This window comes from Gopherus flavomarginatus, chromosome 4 (assembly GCF_025201925.1).
Source record: "Gopherus flavomarginatus isolate rGopFla2 chromosome 4, rGopFla2.mat.asm, whole genome shotgun sequence".
Taxonomy (NCBI): domain Eukaryota; kingdom Metazoa; phylum Chordata; order Testudines; family Testudinidae; genus Gopherus; species Gopherus flavomarginatus.
Genome location: NC_066620.1, coordinates 83,695,309 through 83,715,188, shown reverse-complemented (window position 1 = coordinate 83,715,188; position 19,880 = coordinate 83,695,309). Strand labels below are relative to the sequence as shown.

Here is a 19,880-nt window from a genome sequence, read left to right as displayed (position 1 = left end):
TCATTAACAGTGCACTGAAGTATTTGTGGAGTTTCAACATCTTTAATTGGACTGTTATTTATTTATTTTACAAATAAATTCATTTTTACAATTAAAAATGAGGCATACAGATTGCAGTTTGAATACTTCAAGTATATTCCTATTGGGATTTTACAGTTAGACTTATTTCCTACAATTCATGTCATTTAAGAATTTTAGAAAATAATATTTCCCAGTTTGTTATTGGCAGGATATTTCCATATGAAAATCTTAAAAAGACACCATGAAACACAAAAGCAGAGGACAGACTAGGTTTTAACAGACTAATGGCCAAATCCCACTCTCCTTACTGATATAAGTAGCCTCATTCAAACAAACAGATCTACTTGCATGAGTAAGCAAAGCAAGACTTTGCTCAGTTTTGAATATGGGAAACTCCCACAAGGAAAACAAATGCCTTCCCACCCAGAAACAATTGTTAACATACTATGATATACCAGAAAGGATAAGGGTTTTGATTACACTCTGGAATGCATAATATCAGTACCTTCATCCAACTGAGAACTAGGTCATCCTTCATATACATTATGTGGGTAATATGAAAGCATTTTAAAGGGAAATTTTATTATTATATTTTTAAAGATCATCATGTCTCACATTGTTAACTGTCTCTCTGACAAAAAATCTTGTATTTCCAGCTATTTGAAATATAATCTCCAAATTCTTCCTTAAACCATTCTGTTTCACCTTGCTTCTCATTGCCAATTTACAACTCCACTATCTTGAGTCTCCCAACTTCAGAATCTTGACTCCTCATCTTTCTTTCCTTTCCCATTTCCTTCACATATCTAGTTTCTAACTTTGGTTATTTCTTCCTTTTTAATCTCTAAAATTCACCCTTCTCCTTGTTCCTGGCGTTATATAATTCACATTTCTTAACCTTGTTATCTCCCATATTACTGTAAACTTCCTGTCTCATCTCACTGCCCTTCCTAGCCTCAACTCCTCTCCAAACTGTCTGAAATGTTGCTTCTAAAGTAATCTCCTATTTCCTAGAAACTTTCTATTGGCTTCGTAGTCTGACCACAGTAAATATGAGTTTCTCATCCTTACGGACAAGGTCCTATATAATACCTCTCCTATTTTTCATTACTCAGTATCTAAGTCCGTAGGCTAGTTCCAAACCCTTTTTTATTCGTCTTCCCACCTCCCTACTTCATGGATTCTACCAGGCTGCTTCTCATGTCTGGAAGAGTCCTCATCCATTAGGCACCATCTCTCTTCTCTATATCCCTTTTCAAAACCTCACCTCTGCAAGCAAATTGTTTTCCCTTGTTGTTGTTATTAATCTCCCCACCCTGTCTCTCTTGAACTGCTATCCAATGTTTTGTCTTTGTTAAACTTGTCCTATTTCTATTATATAGTAAGCTTTTCAGGGCAAGCAATGGCTCACTATATTTAAGGCCTCAGTCCTGCATGTGCTTCACTTAGTTATGAATGCTTATGTTTGTAATGTGCTGTGGAAATTAATAGCAAATATTTATTCAACAATTAATGAAATAGGTACTGTTTCCTAACAGAGCTTCACAAATCCAGAAAATTAGATATTCAGTACAACTGCCCTTGTAACATTGGGCTTTAACAAGCAACACAAGAATGGGGCAAGCAAGGTGATCTTAAGTCATCTAACATTAAGTGTGGTTAGATAAAATGCATTTTCAAAACAAGATGTAAAATATTCAAACCATTAACTCAGAACCTTCTTTCCCTAAGGACAAGTTTTAAAATATGCATTACTATGACTAATAGTCTAACTGTGTGTGTTTTAAACAAAATGTAAAAATACTGTCAATTATTTCTCCTTAAGTACAGCAATAATTTATGCTTGGGGGGCGGGGGCAGAAATTTTCAAAACCAATACATGATAAATTTTAGATTTTTATACAAATTAGATTTCAGTCATGAGATCTGTTTTGCTTGGAGGTTAGAGAAACTGCATGGTTTAAGGGGAAAGGGCATAAAGGAGGGAAAACTCCAAATGAAGAAGAAATTAATGGGGAAAGAATTCTGTTTAAGAAGCAAATGTGTTTGTTTAATTATCACCAAATAATGTAAAGAGTCAAATGCATTTACATAGCTTTTTAAAAAAAAAAGATTTGTACCCCTTTTCAAGAAGTATAAGTAAAACGATTTATAATTATCTTTAAAATACCTCACCATAATGTAAGAGATCTGATATTTTTATAATCACAAATTCTCTTTTGTTTAATAAACAGTGAAAAAAAGCAAAGCATAAGGACTGGTAATGAATTACAGAATCCTTTGAAACTGTGTCCATAATACAATAATGAGCTTAAATCATTCATTTTGCAAGAGACAGGTTTGTTTTTATTTATGCTTATCACTCATCTAAATAGGTTTCCATAACATCACTGATTGTGCCTCAGCTTAGAGTAAAAGTAGCCAGTCAGCTTCTGTTTCATTTGATTTGGGGTTGAAGGGGATGGTTGGTAGTCCTCATGGGATGAAGTTATGAATAGTGATGAGTGAATCATTCATTTTTCAGTTTGAAAAATCTAAAACATTTTTGAGGAGAGGTGCCAACCTGAAAAGGAGGTTTTTCTTCCTGAAGTGAAAAAATGTTTTGTTTGACCAGAAACAAATTTTTTTTGTTTCATTTTCAACTGGTTTTTACATCTTTTTGTTTTCTAAAATAAATCTAGCAAAATGTTGAAACAAAAGATTATTTCAAAATGAAAAACAAATGTTTTGAAAATGTTAAACAAAACATTTTGCTTTAATTTATTTATTTATTTTATGGGGGAGGAGAGAGACAAAACTATTCACCAAATCAACCTAATTTGAGCGGGACAGCTGAATTCATGGATAGCTTTGGTCTACCAGAAACTGCATTGTTTAGTGAATGAACTATTAGTCCACAAAATTCTGTCCATCTCTAGTTATGAGTAGTACTACTGTACATTATCACTTATCACTAAACCCAGATGTCATTTGTTTCAACTAGGATGAACTGTGGTTCACTGGGTTCACTTTGGCACTTAATCTCAAACTTAAATCCCTGTTAAAACCCAACAGAGTAATGTATGAATGATCAAAAAAGGCTTTAAAAATAACTTCATACCAAGGCCTAAAAACAGAGGTTTACAAGTGAAGCATTTAGGAAAATGATAGGAATTAAATGGAGAGTGTATTACCTTGCACCATCTGGCAGTTTTCTATCAAAGGAAGTGCTGCGAGGAATGGCTGTCTGAGCCTGCTGAAGAAGCTGCTGGCATTGCAGTCTGTCAGATGTTCCTAGGATTGGAGATGCACGAGAAAGAGGCTGCCCAGCAGGAGTCGGCACTCGATGCCAAGTAGTATTCCTTCTGAAAGGAGTTTTATACTCACATGGGGTGCCTTCGCTGTCGAGTTTATATTCCACCATGGGGATTCGGCATAGTTCTGAACAACCCCTGCAGGACAAATAACAATGCCAATAAATCTTATTGGAGGGGAAAAAAAAATCTCTTTCTACCATAAAAGGTATGGGTATATTTTTCTTACAAATGCTCAAACATCCCCATATAGAATTGTCTTTTGCACACTTCAAAAAACAAACCACTCATCTGGCAAAAAAATAATTTGAACTATTCACTACTATGTGGAAACCAGTGTTTCAGATATCCGTCTTTCAAAGTGAAAGAGCAATATACAATACTAAAAGTTAATCCATGTCTTAAATTCTGCATTATACAAAATAAAATCTGAAAATGTTTTGCACTGTTAAGCACTCAGAAGTCAGGAAATGCCAACATTAAGGTTGCAAATGCAGTCTTAACTCTATTCCCTTCTGTGTATGCATCACACTACAAGTCAAATTATACGATCACACACGATGTCTCAATTTATACAAATATCATACAAGTTGAAAAATATTTAATGTATAGTTTTTCCTGCAACCTTATATACTTTTATGTAGTTATCTGGCATGATTGATTCCTTCTCTGTGTATGCCAGGCAGAGTATACTAAACTCATTTCTACTCATACTACAGATTAAATAAACAGAGAAACATACATATAGGCCTCAGAAGTGTACAGAAAACAAGTCAAGTTTACTACCTCATCACATGAGTTATTTAACCTAAGAAAGGCTTTCCTGTTTCTTGAAAAGAACATGCATAGTCATCATTGCTGACTAAAGCAAAACACATTTCTTAGGGAAATCTAAGAATTTATACAAAAACGTTCTCATTCTCAATCCTGCAAACACCTAAGCACCTGATCAACTTTGTACAAGTACGTTATGCATACAATTTAATAAGACTGCTCACTGTGTGAAGCTACTCAGGTGCTCCAGCATTTGCTGGATCAAACACTAACAATAAGAAATATATACTATGTTCATATTCAGTCTTGCAGCAAGTATATAAAATGAAAAAAATATTATCAGATGCTAACTACTTTATCCAAGTTTGTTGAAAAATAAATTATGGTACAGCAGTAGCAACTACATTCTCTGGATATTCCATCTTCACTGAGCATTTTCCAAACCAGGATTGCAGGGGCTGAACAGCACTGTCCCTTCAATGGCTGGTCCCCAACTGCTGTGGCACTGGAACTGACAGCAGGGGAAATGTCTCTCCTGTGATCTCAATACTCCCGACTGCTGGTTCTGAGGCAGTGAGGAGGAAGCACCTTGATTAGAATGCCAAGGATTGAGCAACCAAGAGTCTATAGAGCGAGAGGGCATGTAGAGGGGTGGAAGAGGAGGAGACAAGGACTGGCTGGAAGGACAGCTGGAGCAGAAGGGTCTGTAACCACTTGGAGTATGCTGAAATACATCCCAGGATTTCTGAATTTTGGCATTTCTCAATGCTGTGCCAGGGACGTTCTGCGTCTGGTTGGAAGATTCAAAATCAGCCTCCGCTGTGCGCGCCTGCCCCCCCCCCCCCCCGTAAATAATAATATATAACCCACGATCACTGCCAAGTACTTTTACAAATGGACCTTTCTAGCCTCCTCTGATGCATTCTCATTAATTAGCTCATCCCAGTCTACCCACCTTGCTTCCAAGCTCTCTATAAAAATAACTAGCAGATCATTTAACGCTTTCCTGCTCTATGGACATTCTTAGCGAGGTCTTGATTAATTTCACCTTGCTGAAACTCCTTTCATTAGCAGCTATGGTTACAGGAAGATAGCAAAAACTATGCAGAGCTGTTTCTGTGCTAGGAAAACTCATCTAAAGACTTTTTGTCTATATAGCTAAGGAGATCAATGTGCGCCTCTGTTTACAAGTCATCCTTAAAGATTCACTCGCAAAAAGTGGCAAAGAACTCCATCTCATTCTCAGTACTCAGTTTAAATCCCCAGAGTTAGCTGGCTTGCTAAACTTCAAGCATGCCTCGAGGTCTTCTATGTTGAGGTTCTTCAGTTTCTCGTCTGCCAAAAACGCAGCCTTTTTTATGACTGCATCCTATTTACACATCCTATCATCAAACTGTGTTACTATTGGTGTCTAACTGGGGATTGAAAGCCTCACATTCAACAACTTTTTTGGGATCTGTTGACCTTTCATCCTTTGCAAGTTTGCCTGGCATTACTTTCCTCCTTCCTTGAACTGTATGAATATTCCTACTGTGTCAGCCTATGAAGTAGCAGAAGCAATGAACCCAGAAGCCCATAACTCTGATAAAGCATCGCGAAGACCACCAAGTAAACTGTCGTTTGAATGTCACGATCTGGACTCGGCAATTTTTTACTCACAACATTCATTTTTGGTCAGTATAGTAACTAATGCCCCAAAGTTATGAGTTATTACTATTGAAGAATTGCCCAGACATCAAGCCTGTTTTAGAAAAGATAGAACAGATGGAAGTGAGAATAAAAACTTAAAGTCTAACAGCAAGATTTCTTCAGACTGTGTGAGCACACTCAGAATTGCTGCAGCCTTTTACAAGAGTGTACTACTGGTGCTGCTAAAGAGACTTCCCCTTTTCCCTGTCTGTTAATGAGTGAGTGAATTAACTAAAAATTAAATTACAGACACTCCCCGGGTTATACAAACGCGACTTACACAAATCTGCACTTACGGAAAAAGTTTCGTAAGCTAGAAATAGGAAAAGTTTTTCTCCCCACCCTTTTTAATATAATTTTTGGGATATAATTATCAATATGGATTGTCATTATTGGATTAGGAATTTTGGTTATGTGAACTGTGATCTAAACTACCCCTAATTTGATTCCCTAAGATCCTGCATCCTTCCCTCACCCTCACTCCAATGAATCCTGAGTGTGAGAAGTTTTTGCTTTAAGCTGAAAACATCACTTACAAATTCAGGCTTTTCCAGATATTGATTTTACCACTTAGTTTGGTAACTTGAACAAGCTCTTTCTACAATATGTACATGTCATTCTCCAGATCCTTAAACCTAAAGAAGTATTTTAAATTTAGCTGCTACAAGCACATTTTCATAGATTTTAAGTGCAGAAGGACCATTATGATTATCTGGTTTGCCACATATCTAAAAACATGCTATATCACCAAATTACCGCTTTCTCAGCTAACATTTATACTTATAAGTTTTGTACAGATGTGTAGCTACTTGCCTCAACTGAAGTATATGTCCCTTCAACTAACCAATGACTATGTGATTCAAGACATTGTTTCTGTAACAGAGGTTTGTAAATAACCCTATTTCAAATCACTTTCAGATCTAATCAAGCCACTTTCATAAGTTGAATAAGGACACATTGGACTTCACATACAAAACGATACGAAGCAATGGAGTTATCCAATACTGTCCCAGTCACTTAAAAACAGGTAAATACATTGCTTAAATCAAAACATTTTTGAACATTATCCTCCTTGAAATCACAAAAAGAAAATACGTTGTTTGGTGCACTCAGATTGAATGGTATACTTTACTACTTCACAACAACCATACACAGAATGAGTACTGCAGTTTATAGAAATATAAAGGTCATAACTGCATTTTCTCCATGTACTGGGGACGTGTGAAATAAACTACTAGTTTGTTTCCAGCCGAATACTGACACTGCTATTTTGGATCTAGAAAATTATCCTGGCTAATTGCTGAAATTGTATATAATTTACTATTAAACATTTAGCTGGGTTGCTAATGAGTCTGTTTGCTACATGTTATTGCATTATTTGAAAGGTATATGTGGACATTTGTATTTAACAAAAGCGTTTGCACCTACTTTTTAAATGCAAAGACCAAAGCTAAGCCTTATGCTCCTATGAAGATATTTAAATGATGTAAAATAGAAGTAGAGAATTGCTGGAGAGTTTTCCCCCATATCATCCAACATATTGCTTTGACAGACTAAAAAAAGATCCCTGATTCAAAAAGTTAGACAGTAAATATGATCAGAAGGGAAAATACAGATGACAGTCAGTTTCTAGATATACACATCAGAAGCCAGAACATTTCTTCCCCTTCATAATGGCATGTAGGTTAGTACTCAGGCCTCTGAGCCAAATAGATGGACTCAAATATTTAAGGATCCTCTGTTCAGAAAACATGTGCTAACCTATAGCAATTTTAAGTTTATAAAAGTACCACCTACAGGCTTAACTGGAACAGCTAATACTCCGAGTCACCGGACAGCGCTGATTACCGCATCTTAGCACATAAAAAGCAGCAGCTGTGGTCATCTGCAGTGTTAAAATATTATTGCAAACATTTTAGTTTAATACACTTATGAAGCAGTCTGCAACAATAAATTATCAGCTTTAAAAACCATGAAGCTCTGAAACCTTTCAAGCTCCTACATGAAGGGCTTCTAAGATGCGCCTTGAAGGAGCTACATTAGGCTAACATGGTACTTAGAAGTTAAATGCAAAGCTCTTGAGAAAACGTAAAAAGCTTTTATATATTATGATTAAGAGTCTGCTGTCTTGATAACTACATGAAAGCCTTGTCTTTTTCAATTACATTCCACCATCATAATGAGACTTACTCAGCATGGCTGTTGTACTTTGGATCACAATTAAATTGGGCTCTACAACTAAATCTTATGAAAATACAACTGTTGTATCATACTCAAAATGTTTAATTTCCAGCTCCTTAAATTCTCAGAACCAAATGGATATGCCAGCAGTCTCAGCTGATCTACAGTTTGACTCTTGCCTCCTTGTTCTGCTTCGTTTGTGTTTCCAGTCAAATTCCTCATCTTCCTTTATGAACTGTAAAACGGGGTTCATAAACTTTTTTCACCTTAGCAAGTGAGTATGTCCACAAAAATATTTGAAGCAACATATGGAGGCAACCATGCACTTGATAGAACTTGCAGAATGGTGAAAGGAAGCATTATTCAAATTTTACAGGTGGGAAAATGAATGAAGACACTAATGGACATTCTCAAGGTTACAAAGGAAGATCATGGCAGAACTGGGACTGCACCTGTATCCTCCAAATCCCTGTCAAGTGCCTTCACCACAGACTATCCTCTTGATTCAAAGAAACCGTTGCGTTTTGGCCAGACAGCCAAACAAATTCCAGTAAATAACGAGCAGGCATAGACATGGTCAGAAATAGCTTCCAGATTTTATTGATGAACATGCATGTTTTATCTGATTTCAAGCAGGGCCACAGAAAGCATGCAAACATCTTCCTCAGAAGGCATAGTTCAAAGCCCATTGAAGTAAATGCAAATACTCCCGCTGACTTCAACGGGCTTTGGATCAAGCCTAGAGATTCTATCTGGACAATATTGGCCAAACAACAAAGGTCAATCCACGTTATTATAACTTAGTCCCCACAGCCTTCCAGAAATCTACTAACATTAACCGCATACTGTCAAAAATCAACAAACTGATGTAAATATTAGTTAAAATAATGTATAGCATCATAAATGTACAATGATGTTGCTAGTGACCTCTGATAATGAAGCTGCCTCCAGCACTACCAGTTCTACCAGTACAAGTGGTAAGCACTCATGGCATGAGATGTGAAGAGCTGAAGTTGACAATGTGCTCTTATCAAGTAAGATCTTCATTTTTAGTTTAAAAGGAAAGCTTTGGGCTGCTGAGCCCACAAGCAAGTTGGAAGCTTCTTAAATGCCATTGGAGATGCAATGCTGTATGTGAGAGAGACATGAAGGATGGGGAAACAGTACATGCACTGGATAAAGCGGATGACCAGGACATCAAAAAACAAAAAAGTACAACCTGATTGGCACACCTGTGTGATCAGTGAAGCAGTATCAAACCTGCAGTTTGCGCTAATGAGAACAGGACCACAGAACCAGAACAAGACATTTCCAAGTCCCAAAGAATACAAAAAGACAACCACACACAAAAGATGACATGATACAATGTTTATGGGGAAGGTAAAGGATCAGAAGGAAGGAAAAATGCGGGGGGCGGGGGGGGGAAGAGGGGGGAGAGGAGGAGAGAGAGAGAAAAAGGAAAAGTCATACCACAGCTGTAAACCTAGGAAAAGGGAATGATATAGTCAAGTTAATAATGAAAGGGAGGAACAAAGTTGGGGAGTGATATCAGGATGAAAGAGAAGATATCTAGTGCTGGAAGTTTAAAATGATGATGGAACATGCAAGTGATGTCAAAGACATCTGGAGATGCAAGATTTGGAGGAGGAAGACAGGTCAGAGAGATTTAGGAATCATTCATATAGAACTAGTAGTTGAAGCCATTTTTCACAAATAATTCAATACCAATCAAGTCTGAAATGCAAAGTCAGCTACAAAAATCTGCTCTCATATGAACACGTAATTCAATCATTATTAATTACATTTTACTTCTGCTGACATATCAGATCAATTAAACTGATTTGTACAAAACTTCTAGTGGAGGGCATAATTTGAGATCATCATCAGACTTATCAAAAGGAAATGCTTAAAAAATTTAGATAAGGTTGACAGATCAATTACATACAAGTTTTGGGCTATTTTCTCTGCTCAATAATAAATGTACATACGTGCTTATGCAGCCTGTAATTACAGTGCTGGATAGAAACTGGAAGAAAAATGAGGATACATTCAACTTTAGGGTTAAATGAAAACATAACTGAGTTCCATACCATTGACGGTGCAAAGAAACACAAATTTTCTTGCTGTCTCCTGAGAATAACCCTGAAATTCTGGGAGCAATACATTTTGGAAAAAAAAAAAGCTTGCTACAAGGCATTAAGAATGCAATGATTAGAAAATATCAAACAAAGAAAAGCAACCACATTAGAGCTTTCTGAGTCCCAAGCATTCATTTTAATGTAAAAATATAAGCTTTGGAGTTTTGATAAACAGCAGGGTTACTGCCCGAAAAGTGATTATTTATCATACTTCCCAAGTGTGCCATCTTCAACTGATGAATAATCCTTCTTTTGGATAACAAGTTTGCTAACCTTGGTTTCACTCTGACTCCACAACAACAAAGCCAAATTCTAATTGATATGTACTAAAAATATCTTTCAAGGTCAGAAATAGTGTATTCCTAGTATCTGAGTGAGATTAGTAGGGGGAAGGAGAAGATGAGGGAACAGTGGAGCAGGCCGGCACATTCCCAGATTCCTCCTCCTCCTGTCCACTTGTCTGCTACTGGGGGCAGCTACATTTTTTGTGTGATAGATCTTAGTGCTAGAGAGATTCCTTTGGAATATCATATCACTTTCTTCAGAGGTTAAAGACCTTGTCTATCACACTCTCCTACAGTACCCCAAACAGACCGAGCAAGGCCCTTAGCACAGCCTCCTGTTTCAACCAGCAGGCTAGCTGGGGAAGAGACATGGGCAGCCATCAACACATTCTGTAATGGGTTCCCGTATTCCAGCTTGCAGCACAGTAGCATGCAGTGATTCCTCCTTTATGTGGGACAATACGCACACAAGGGGTCAGTGAACACAGTGTGCCCACTTTCCTTGAAGTTATGCTCTGACTGTGACTCAAATTCCAAAGTTACGGAAAACTGTATGAACATACACAGATGTTGGTGCTTACACACCAAGGTGATAGTCATCTTAGACTGATCTGCTGATTTGTCACCCACTGAGAAATGGACCATATCTTCAGTAGGATGTACTTCTGGCCCTGCACTTTGAAATTTTCCTTACAGAACTTCATCCATTTTCTGCTTACATAGAGCCAAATGACAAATCAACTTTGGCCCTAATTTGGAAGGGTAAGAAATTCTCTCAAGCTTGAATAAAGTGTGGAATTTAAGTGAAGAGGAAAGATGTGTGCGCATTGGGTTGGTCAACAGAAAACAGTCTTCTGTTTCTTCACCACTGATGGATGGAGCTACTGAAACAGCAGAAGAAAGAGGAAAGCACTAGGGAATATTTAAAGACCATAATAATGGTGTGAGAAAGTACAAAACAGAAGTGTCTTGAAGTGGAAGATGCTTCCTAAACATATAGTATACGGAACATATCTTGTCAAGTTACTTTATACCTAGGAAGTCTGTGACAGAATTTAATATAACATTAGCTATTAAAAAAAAAAAATCAATGAAAACAGCAAGCTTCTGTTATATATAAAGATACATATTGTCATAAAATCCATTGGGTTAAAGTAAGTGTATTCAGACAAGGATTCAGACAAAAAAGCCACATCCACTCCCCGAAGTTGAAATTATCTTGAGATTTTGTTTAAGATATTATTAGTATTTAGTAATCATAGGAGACTAACTTCCCAGATATAGACTGGAGGACAAGTGCTAGTAATAATAATAGTGCTCAGATTTTCCTGGATGCGATAGCTGATGGATTCCTTCACCAAGTAGTCGCTGAACCAACAAGAGGGGATGCCATTTTAGATTTGGTTTTGGTGAGTAGTCAGGACTTCATAGAAGAAATGGTTGTAGGGGACAACCTTGGTTTGAGTGATCATGAGCTAATTCAGTTCAAACTAAATGGAAGGAAAACAAATAGATCTGTGACTAGGGTTTTTAATTTCAAAAAGGCTAAATTTAAAAAATTAAGGAAATTAGTTAGGGAAGTGAATTGGACTGAAGAACCTGTGGCTCTAAAGGTGGAGGAGGCCTGGAATTACTTCAAGTCAAAGTTGCAGGAACTATCAGAAGCCTGCATCCCAAGAAAGGGGAAAAAAAATCAGACAGGAGATGTAGACCAAGGTGAATGAGCAAGCATCTCAGAGAACTGATTAAGAAAAAGGAGAAAGCCTACAAGGAGTGGAAGATGGGAGGGATTAGCAAGGAAAGCTACCTTACTGAGGTCAGAACATGTAGGGATAAAGTGAGAAAGGCCAAAAGCCATGTAGAGTTGGACCTTGCAAAAGGAATTTAAACCAATGGTAAAAGGTTTTATAGCCATATAAATAAGAAGAAAAACAAACAAAGAAGTGGGACCACTAAACACTGAGGATGGAGTGGAGGTTAAGAATAATCTAGGCATGGCCCAATTTCTTAACAAATACTTTGCTTCAGTCTTTAGTTGAGGAGCTTAGGGATAATGGCAGGATGACAAATGGGAATGAGGATATGGAGGTAGATATTGCCAAACTCGAACAGCTTAATGGGACTAAATCGGGGGGCCCAGATAATCTTCATCCAAGAATATTAAAGGTATTGGCATATGAAATTGCAAGCCCGTTAGCAAGAATTTTTAATGAACCTGTAAACTTGGGGTTGTACCATATGACTGAAGAATTGCTAATATAGTTCCTATTTTTAAGAAAGGAAAAAAAAGTGATCTGGGTAACTACAGGCCGGTTAGTTTGACATCTGTAGTATGCGAGGTCTTGGAAAAAATTTTGAAGGAGAAAGTAGTTAAGGACATTGAGGTCAATGGTAATTGGGAGAAAATACAACATGGTTTTACAAAAGGTAGGTCATGCCAAACCAACCTGATCTCCTTCTTTGAAACAGTAACAGATTTTTTAGACAAAGGAAACGCAGTGGATCTAATTTACCTTGATTTCAGTGAGGCATCTGATACGGTCCCATAGGGGGAATTAGTTAAATTGGAAAAGATGGGGATCCATATGAAAATTGAAAGGTGGATAAGGAACTGGTTAAAGGAGAGACTACAGTGGGTCGTACTGAAAGGTGAACTGTCAGGCTGGACGGAGGTTACTAGTGGAGTTCCTCAGGGATTGGTTTTGGGACCAATCTTATTTAATCTTTTTATTACTGACCTTGGCACGAAAAGTGGGAGTGTGCTAATAAAGTTTGCGGATGACACAAAGCTGGGAGGTATTGCCAATACGCAGAAGGACCGGGATATCATACAGAAAGATCTGAATGACCTTGTAAACTGGAGTAATAGTAATAGGATGAAATTTAATAGTAAAAAGTGCAAGATCATGCATTTAGGAATTAATAACAAGAATTTTTGTTATAAGCTGGGGACTCATCAGTTGGAAGTAACAGAGGAGGAGAACAACCTCGGAGTATTGGTTGATCACAGGATAACTATGAGCCGCCAATGTGATACGGCTGTGAAAAAAGCTAATGTGGTCTTGGGATGCATCAGGCGAGGTATTTCCAGTAGAGATAAGGAGGTGTTAGTACCGTTGTCATGGTATAATTCCCCACTCTGAACCTTAGCGTCCAAAAGATGGGGTACCAGCATGAATTCCTCTAAGCTCAATTACCAGCTTAGTACTTGTAGCGCTGCCACCAACCAGGAATTCCAGTGCCTGGTACACTCTGGTCCCCCCAAAACCTTGCCCGGGGACCCCCAAGACCCAGTCCCTCTGGATCTTAACACAAGGAAAGTAAACCCTTTCCCTCACTGTTGCCTCTCCCAGGCTTCCCCTCCCTGGGTTACCCTGGAAGATTACTGTGATTCAAACTCCTTGAAGCTTAAAACAGAGGAAAATTCACCTTCCCCTCTCCTTCTCTTTCCCCCTCTCAGACTCTCCCTGAGAGAGAAAGTAATCCTAACACAGAGAGAAATTAACCTCTCTCTCCCCCTTCCCTCCTTCCTCCCCACCAATTCCCTGGTGGATCCAGACCCAGTCCCCTGGGGTCTCACCAGAATAAAAAACAAACAAACAAACAATCAGGTTCTTAAACAAGAAAAGCTTTTAATTAAAGAAAGAAAAAAACCAGTAAAAATTATCTTTGTAAATTTAAGATGGAATATGTTACAGGGTCTTTCAGCTACAGACACTGGGAATACCCTCCCAGCCTAAGTATACAAGTACAAATTAAAATCCTTTCAGCAAAATACAAATTTGAACTCCTCCCAGCCAAATACACATTTGCAAATAAAGAAAACAAACATAAGCCTAACTCGCCTTATCAATTAGTACTTACTATTTTGAATCTATAAGAACCTGTATCAGGGAGATTGGGGAGAAACCTGGTTGCACGTCTGGTCACTCTCAGAACCCAGAGAAAACCACCACCAAAATCTAACAGCACACACGAAAACTTCCCTCCCTCAAGATTTGAAAGTATCCTATCCCCTGATTGGTCCTCTGGTCAGGTGACAGCCAGGCTCACTGATTTTGTTAACCCTTTACAGGCAAAAGAGATATAAAGTACTTCTGTTCTATAAACTCTTACTTATCTGTTTATGACAACCATTATACAAGGCATTGGTGAGACCTCATCTGGAATACTGCATGTAGTTATGGTCTCCCATGTTTATGAAGGATGAATTCAAAACTGTAACAAGTACAGAGAAGGACTACTAGGATTATCCGAAGAATGGAAAACCTGTCTTATGAAAGGAAACTGAAAGAGCTTGGCTTGTTTAGCCTAACCAAATGATTGCTCTTTATAAATATATCAGAGGGATAAATATCAGGGAGGGAGAGGAATTATTTAAGCTTAGTTCCAATGTGGACACAAGAACAAATGGATATAAACTGGCTATCAGGAAGTTTAGACTTGAAATTAGATGAAGGTTTCTAACCATCAGAGGAGTGACGTTTTGAAACAGCCTTCCAATGGGAGCAGTGGGGGAAAAAGACATATCTGGCTTCAAGACTAAGCTTGATAAGTTTATGGAGGGGATGGTATGATGGGATAGCCTAATTTTGGCAATTAATTGATCTTTGACTATTAGCAGTAAACATGCCCAATGGCCTGTGATGGGATGTTAGATGGGGTGGGATCTGAGTTACTACAGAAAATTCTTTCCTGGGTGTCTGGTTGGTGAGTCTTGCCCACATGCTCAGGGTTTAGCTGATCACCATATTTGGGGTCGGGAAGGAATTTTCCTCCAGGGCAGACTGGCAGAAGCTCTGGGGGTTTTTGGAGGATTCTCTGCAGCTTGAAGTCTTTAAACCATGATTTGAGGACTTCAATGGCTCAGACACAGGTTTGATACAGGAGTGGGTAGGTGAGATTCTGTGGCCTGCACTGTGCAGGAGGTCAGATTAGACTATCATAATAGTCCCTTCTGACCTTTAAGTCTATGACTCTATATGATTGATAGCTGAGTCTTAGAACAATGTCAAAGTCAATATGAAAGTAGGCTACTTTTGGAAAGAAAGCACATCAAATTTAACACACAAAGGTTCTTTTAGGGATTTTCAATGATGGTGCATGGAGCTGCATTCAAAATCTACACTTCTAGCCAAAGTAATGGTTCAAACAGAGTGTTAATTTCAAGAGAAAAATCAATATAAGCAATCTTTTCTAAAGGATTTTTGTAAACCATTTAAAGAATATAGAAAAATCATTATAGCTGCTAATAAACTTTCAGATGTAGAGCAGAAAGAAACATTTTGTGCACAGTGAATTCTGAGTTGATTGCTACTTGGTTGCGCAAAACAAAAAAGGCCAAAGTAAAACACTTCTCTGCTCACCGTGGATACTTTCATCACCAAAACAGATAATTTCATACTGCTATAAAAAGCTACCAAGAAATAAACAAGCCAGGGACTAAGCAAAAACCAGAAGTTCACCTATCTTTATATAATGTAGATTCTCTCTACTAAATTCCCAAGAAGCACTTTGAAAATTTATCATACCAGATTTCTTCCACTGATGCAAGCAGGAGTAACTCCATTTGCATTACTAGAAACTACAGATATAAACGCTCCTGCATGGTAACGAGACAATCAACCATTTAGCAGCAGACTTACAGAACACAAAGAAACAAAAATCACATCATCAGACTTTTCTTTTCTGCCCCCCTCCCAATTATCAATTAACCATACTAAATCAAGATACTGAAGTTGACCACAAACTGATTTTTAATACATAGTAAGACACTGTAAATTATAGCCTTCATTGTATGGGTAGTAATACAATGGAATAACCCCCCCACCCAATTTCTTGATCTTCACCATTATTGCTGCTTCAGTAAAAGGGATGAAACAAGGGTGTTTTATTTAACTAGAATCAACTGCAGAAGCAATTAAATGACTGCTAAGGATCTGGTTCATTAAACAAACTAGGTCTCTAATGCATTACTATAGACCGTACCTTCAGCAATTCACACACTATTTGCAGCTGCAGGAAGTTTCAGTATGGGTCATTTGCTTTTAGCAATCATTTCACCCTGTAAGCATATTGTATTTATCTACTGGAAAAAAACAGATCCTTTGAAATAAAGGCTCACTTCCAAGGGAAGTAATTTGTGTTTCTTTTAAGTATGGTTGTTAAAACAAGTAAAATACTGGTACTACAAGGTAACATGCAATAACACTTTCAAAATGTAACAATGGATACATCAAATTGAGCAAAATTCCAAGTTACAGAACAAAAACTATTAAGTTCTCACTCAAATTACATAATTTTCCCTTCCAGAATTTAGACATACCAAGAAGTTTGTTAATTACATGATAGTTACAAGAGAGAGAAAATCAAGTCCGAATTAGCAACTTATATATTTCTTCCTCTGGTTTACAAAAAACAGATAAAGGGAAGAAAATGCCGAAAGCTAAGTTAGATACAATAGTATAAGCTATTTCATTTACTGTAATACATAACTTTATAAAATCAAATTCCTGTTTGATATATCTGTATTCTCCATGATAGTCCTTTCATACTCATTTCAATGCAGAAATATCCAGGGGGGGAAAAAAAGGCTTCAAGATAAGGCAGCTTTAACTTTTGCAAACAGCAGTTATGAATGGTGTAGAGAAAATGAATAAAGAAGTGTTATTTACTTTTTCACATAGCACAAGAACCAGGGCTCACCCAATGAAATTAACAAACAGCAGGTTAAAAAACAAACATATGGAAGAGCTTCTTCACACAGTGCACAGCCAGCTTGTGGAACACATTGCAGGGCACGTTGTGATGGCCAAAAGTATAACTGGGTTAAAAAAAGAATAAGCTAAAGTTCATGGAGGATAGGTCTAACAATGACTATTAGCCAAGATGGTCAGGGACGCAACCTCATGCTTGGAAGACAGGATACTTGGGTAGAGGGGCCATTGGTCTGAACTAGTATGGCCATCATTATTTTCTTACGTTTCCTTACAGTCAATTCCTTCTGTTGCCTCTGAAAAATCTAGTACTCTCAAATTACAAGTCTCAGATATTTTCAAGCATTTCAGTCTTGTAGCATTGGCCACAATTAAAACTCCACTTAAAGCCTTGGTACTTTTGAGCTCAATTTGTATAAACAAAACTATCAGTTACGGTTTCAGAGAGTTTCACATTTTTCTGCTTTAGCCTTCAGTGCAGTCAGTCATGCATAATGGCCATCAGTATGAGATTACAAATTATTAATAGCCTAAAGGACTGATCTTAGAGAAATAATTCTCCCTGATCTTAAACCCCAGGAATTCACAGACTGACATCAGGACTTAAAAAAAGAAAATTATACAATTCTCAATTTAATTGGCAGACAGCTTTAGAAAAATTCTTAAAGGAAAAAGAGTAAAAGTCTCAGCAGGGTTTGATGATAACTCCAAGAAAGTTCAGGAACAGCCACAAAACTCAAAAACAACAAATATTTCAGAACTGTGGGAGCTGAGTATACCAGCAGCAGCTATAAATCCCCAAAGTCACTCCAAGCCATTAACTCACTCACAGACCCAGTCACTGGAAACTACTGCTGCTGAAACCATTCTGGCACAGTGGCTGCTCTTATGTTTCTATTCCTGGTCCATCTGAATGCTGTTTGTTTTGAATTTGTTTGTTCTCAGATTTTAAGCCACTATTTCATAGTAGTTATAGAAGCTCATAGTTTAAAAGGGACTTAGAACTAGAAGGAAGAACTCATTGATTTGGCTTGGCTGATCAAAGCATGTGGTATCATCTCTGAGCACTATTGTGATAATGTCAAGGAATGCAAGTTAAAATTCAGTTCATTATTTTACTGTGACAACGTGTGCATAGTTCTAAGCATTGCTATGACAACACTGGGCACACTGACAATAAGAGCAGCAAGGCACAAAATCTTCTTAAAGATAGAGTCCTACTGAAGCAAACCTGAAATATGAACATTTATACAAAAACTAATGCATTGTCTTGCGTGTTCTTACACTCTACTGGAACAGAAGGTATTCAGCAGTTTCTCCTCTGTGGATGAACATCAGTGTGTTGCCATGCAAATATCTGTGATATCCCAATCTGCGCATAATGACTTAATAGCTGAAGAAAACAAGGTGGTAAGTGTTCTGTCAATTTCAATGTCTAAAACAAGTTTATTATTTTTGCTAATTAGTAAACTTAGGCTCTGATCCTGTGATTGATTTTGCAGGCAGACTTCTGCTCTCAAGTGGAGCAGAAGCACAGGGAGTCAACATGCAATGATCTACTGTCAGAAATGAATAAGTGATGGAAAACATCTATTATATGAATGTGTTGACAGTAGCAGTCTGATATATTGCATTGAATAATTCTCCCCTCCTCACCCATACAACCATCTTTAAATATGAGCAAGATTCCAAGGCATCTCTCTGTGTGCTGGAAAGAATTATGTTGCAAATGATCTTATATTAAAAATAAAAACTCATAGTTAATGATTCAGTGTGTTAATATTCTAGATGTGTTCATACTTACAAGGTGTAATTAAAAATTTATAATGGTGGGGGACTGAAGGCTGCATCGCAGGTAAGCCATCATCCCTATTTAAAATCAAACTAAAACAGTTAAGGTCTGGGACTGGACTGCTTTGGAAACACCCGTCCAAACTTTAAACTATTATTTTCATTTGAAGAGTGTAATTCCCAAACTTCTACATGGCAGTCATATCCAATGCAAGTAAACTCACTCCAGAACTTGATCCCAGCAAGATGCCGGTGCTAATAAGCACCCCTCCTTCCCAAAGAGGAAGTTCTTACTGCTCTTTATTCCTAAAACTCAGCAGTCAGCTTTAAGTGAAAACTGGCTTTAAGTCAAGCCAGGGAAGAATCAGTTGATTCTCTCAGTAACTGGAAAAGGGGCTTTAATAAAATGCTAGATGGTTGTTCTATGAAACAAATGCGATTTTCTTAGCTAAGATTAGATGTATATTCTCATTCAGAGCCAAAATTTCTATTTGTACTTTGATTCTAGTAGAAATAGAGCGGTTAATGAATATCAACGTCTTAATGATAGCTAATCTGAGATAAATTTAAGATACATCTAATGGTAGAATTCAAAACCTCTGATTTTCTTTGTATTTAATTACACGTTCATAAAATGTCATTTAAACTACAGTGCTTTCATAGGAAATGAGATTAAAATACAAGATGACAAAAATAGGCCAGACACAAGTCAAAGGTAAACTTATGTCTTCTGCCATACAATTATTAGAATTTGATTTTTTAAAAGTGTTGACTATAGTTCTCCAGGATCACCCCCATATATACATAGAAACTTCATGAAATAAAGTACACCTCTACCTTGATATAACCCTGTCCTCGGGAGCCAAAAAATCTTAACGTGTTATAGTGAAAACGCATTATATCAAACTTGCTTTGATCTGCTGGGGTGCGCAGCCCTGCCCCTCCGGAGCACTGCTTTACCACATTATATCAGAATTCATGTTATATCAGGAT

At 37.4% G+C, this 19,880-nt stretch overlaps 1 protein-coding gene across 1 annotated transcript in view; it reads right to left on the bottom strand.

Moving 5' to 3' along the window:
• SIPA1L2 (signal induced proliferation associated 1 like 2) overlaps positions 1-19,880 on the bottom strand; it is a 249,856-nt gene that overhangs the window by 55,763 nt on the left and 174,213 nt on the right. The window contains exon 13 of the mRNA XM_050949013.1: positions 3,195-3,452. Within this exon, the coding sequence (XP_050804970.1) occupies positions 3,195-3,452 (258 nt within the window). The remainder of the gene's footprint in view (positions 1-3,194; positions 3,453-19,880) is intronic.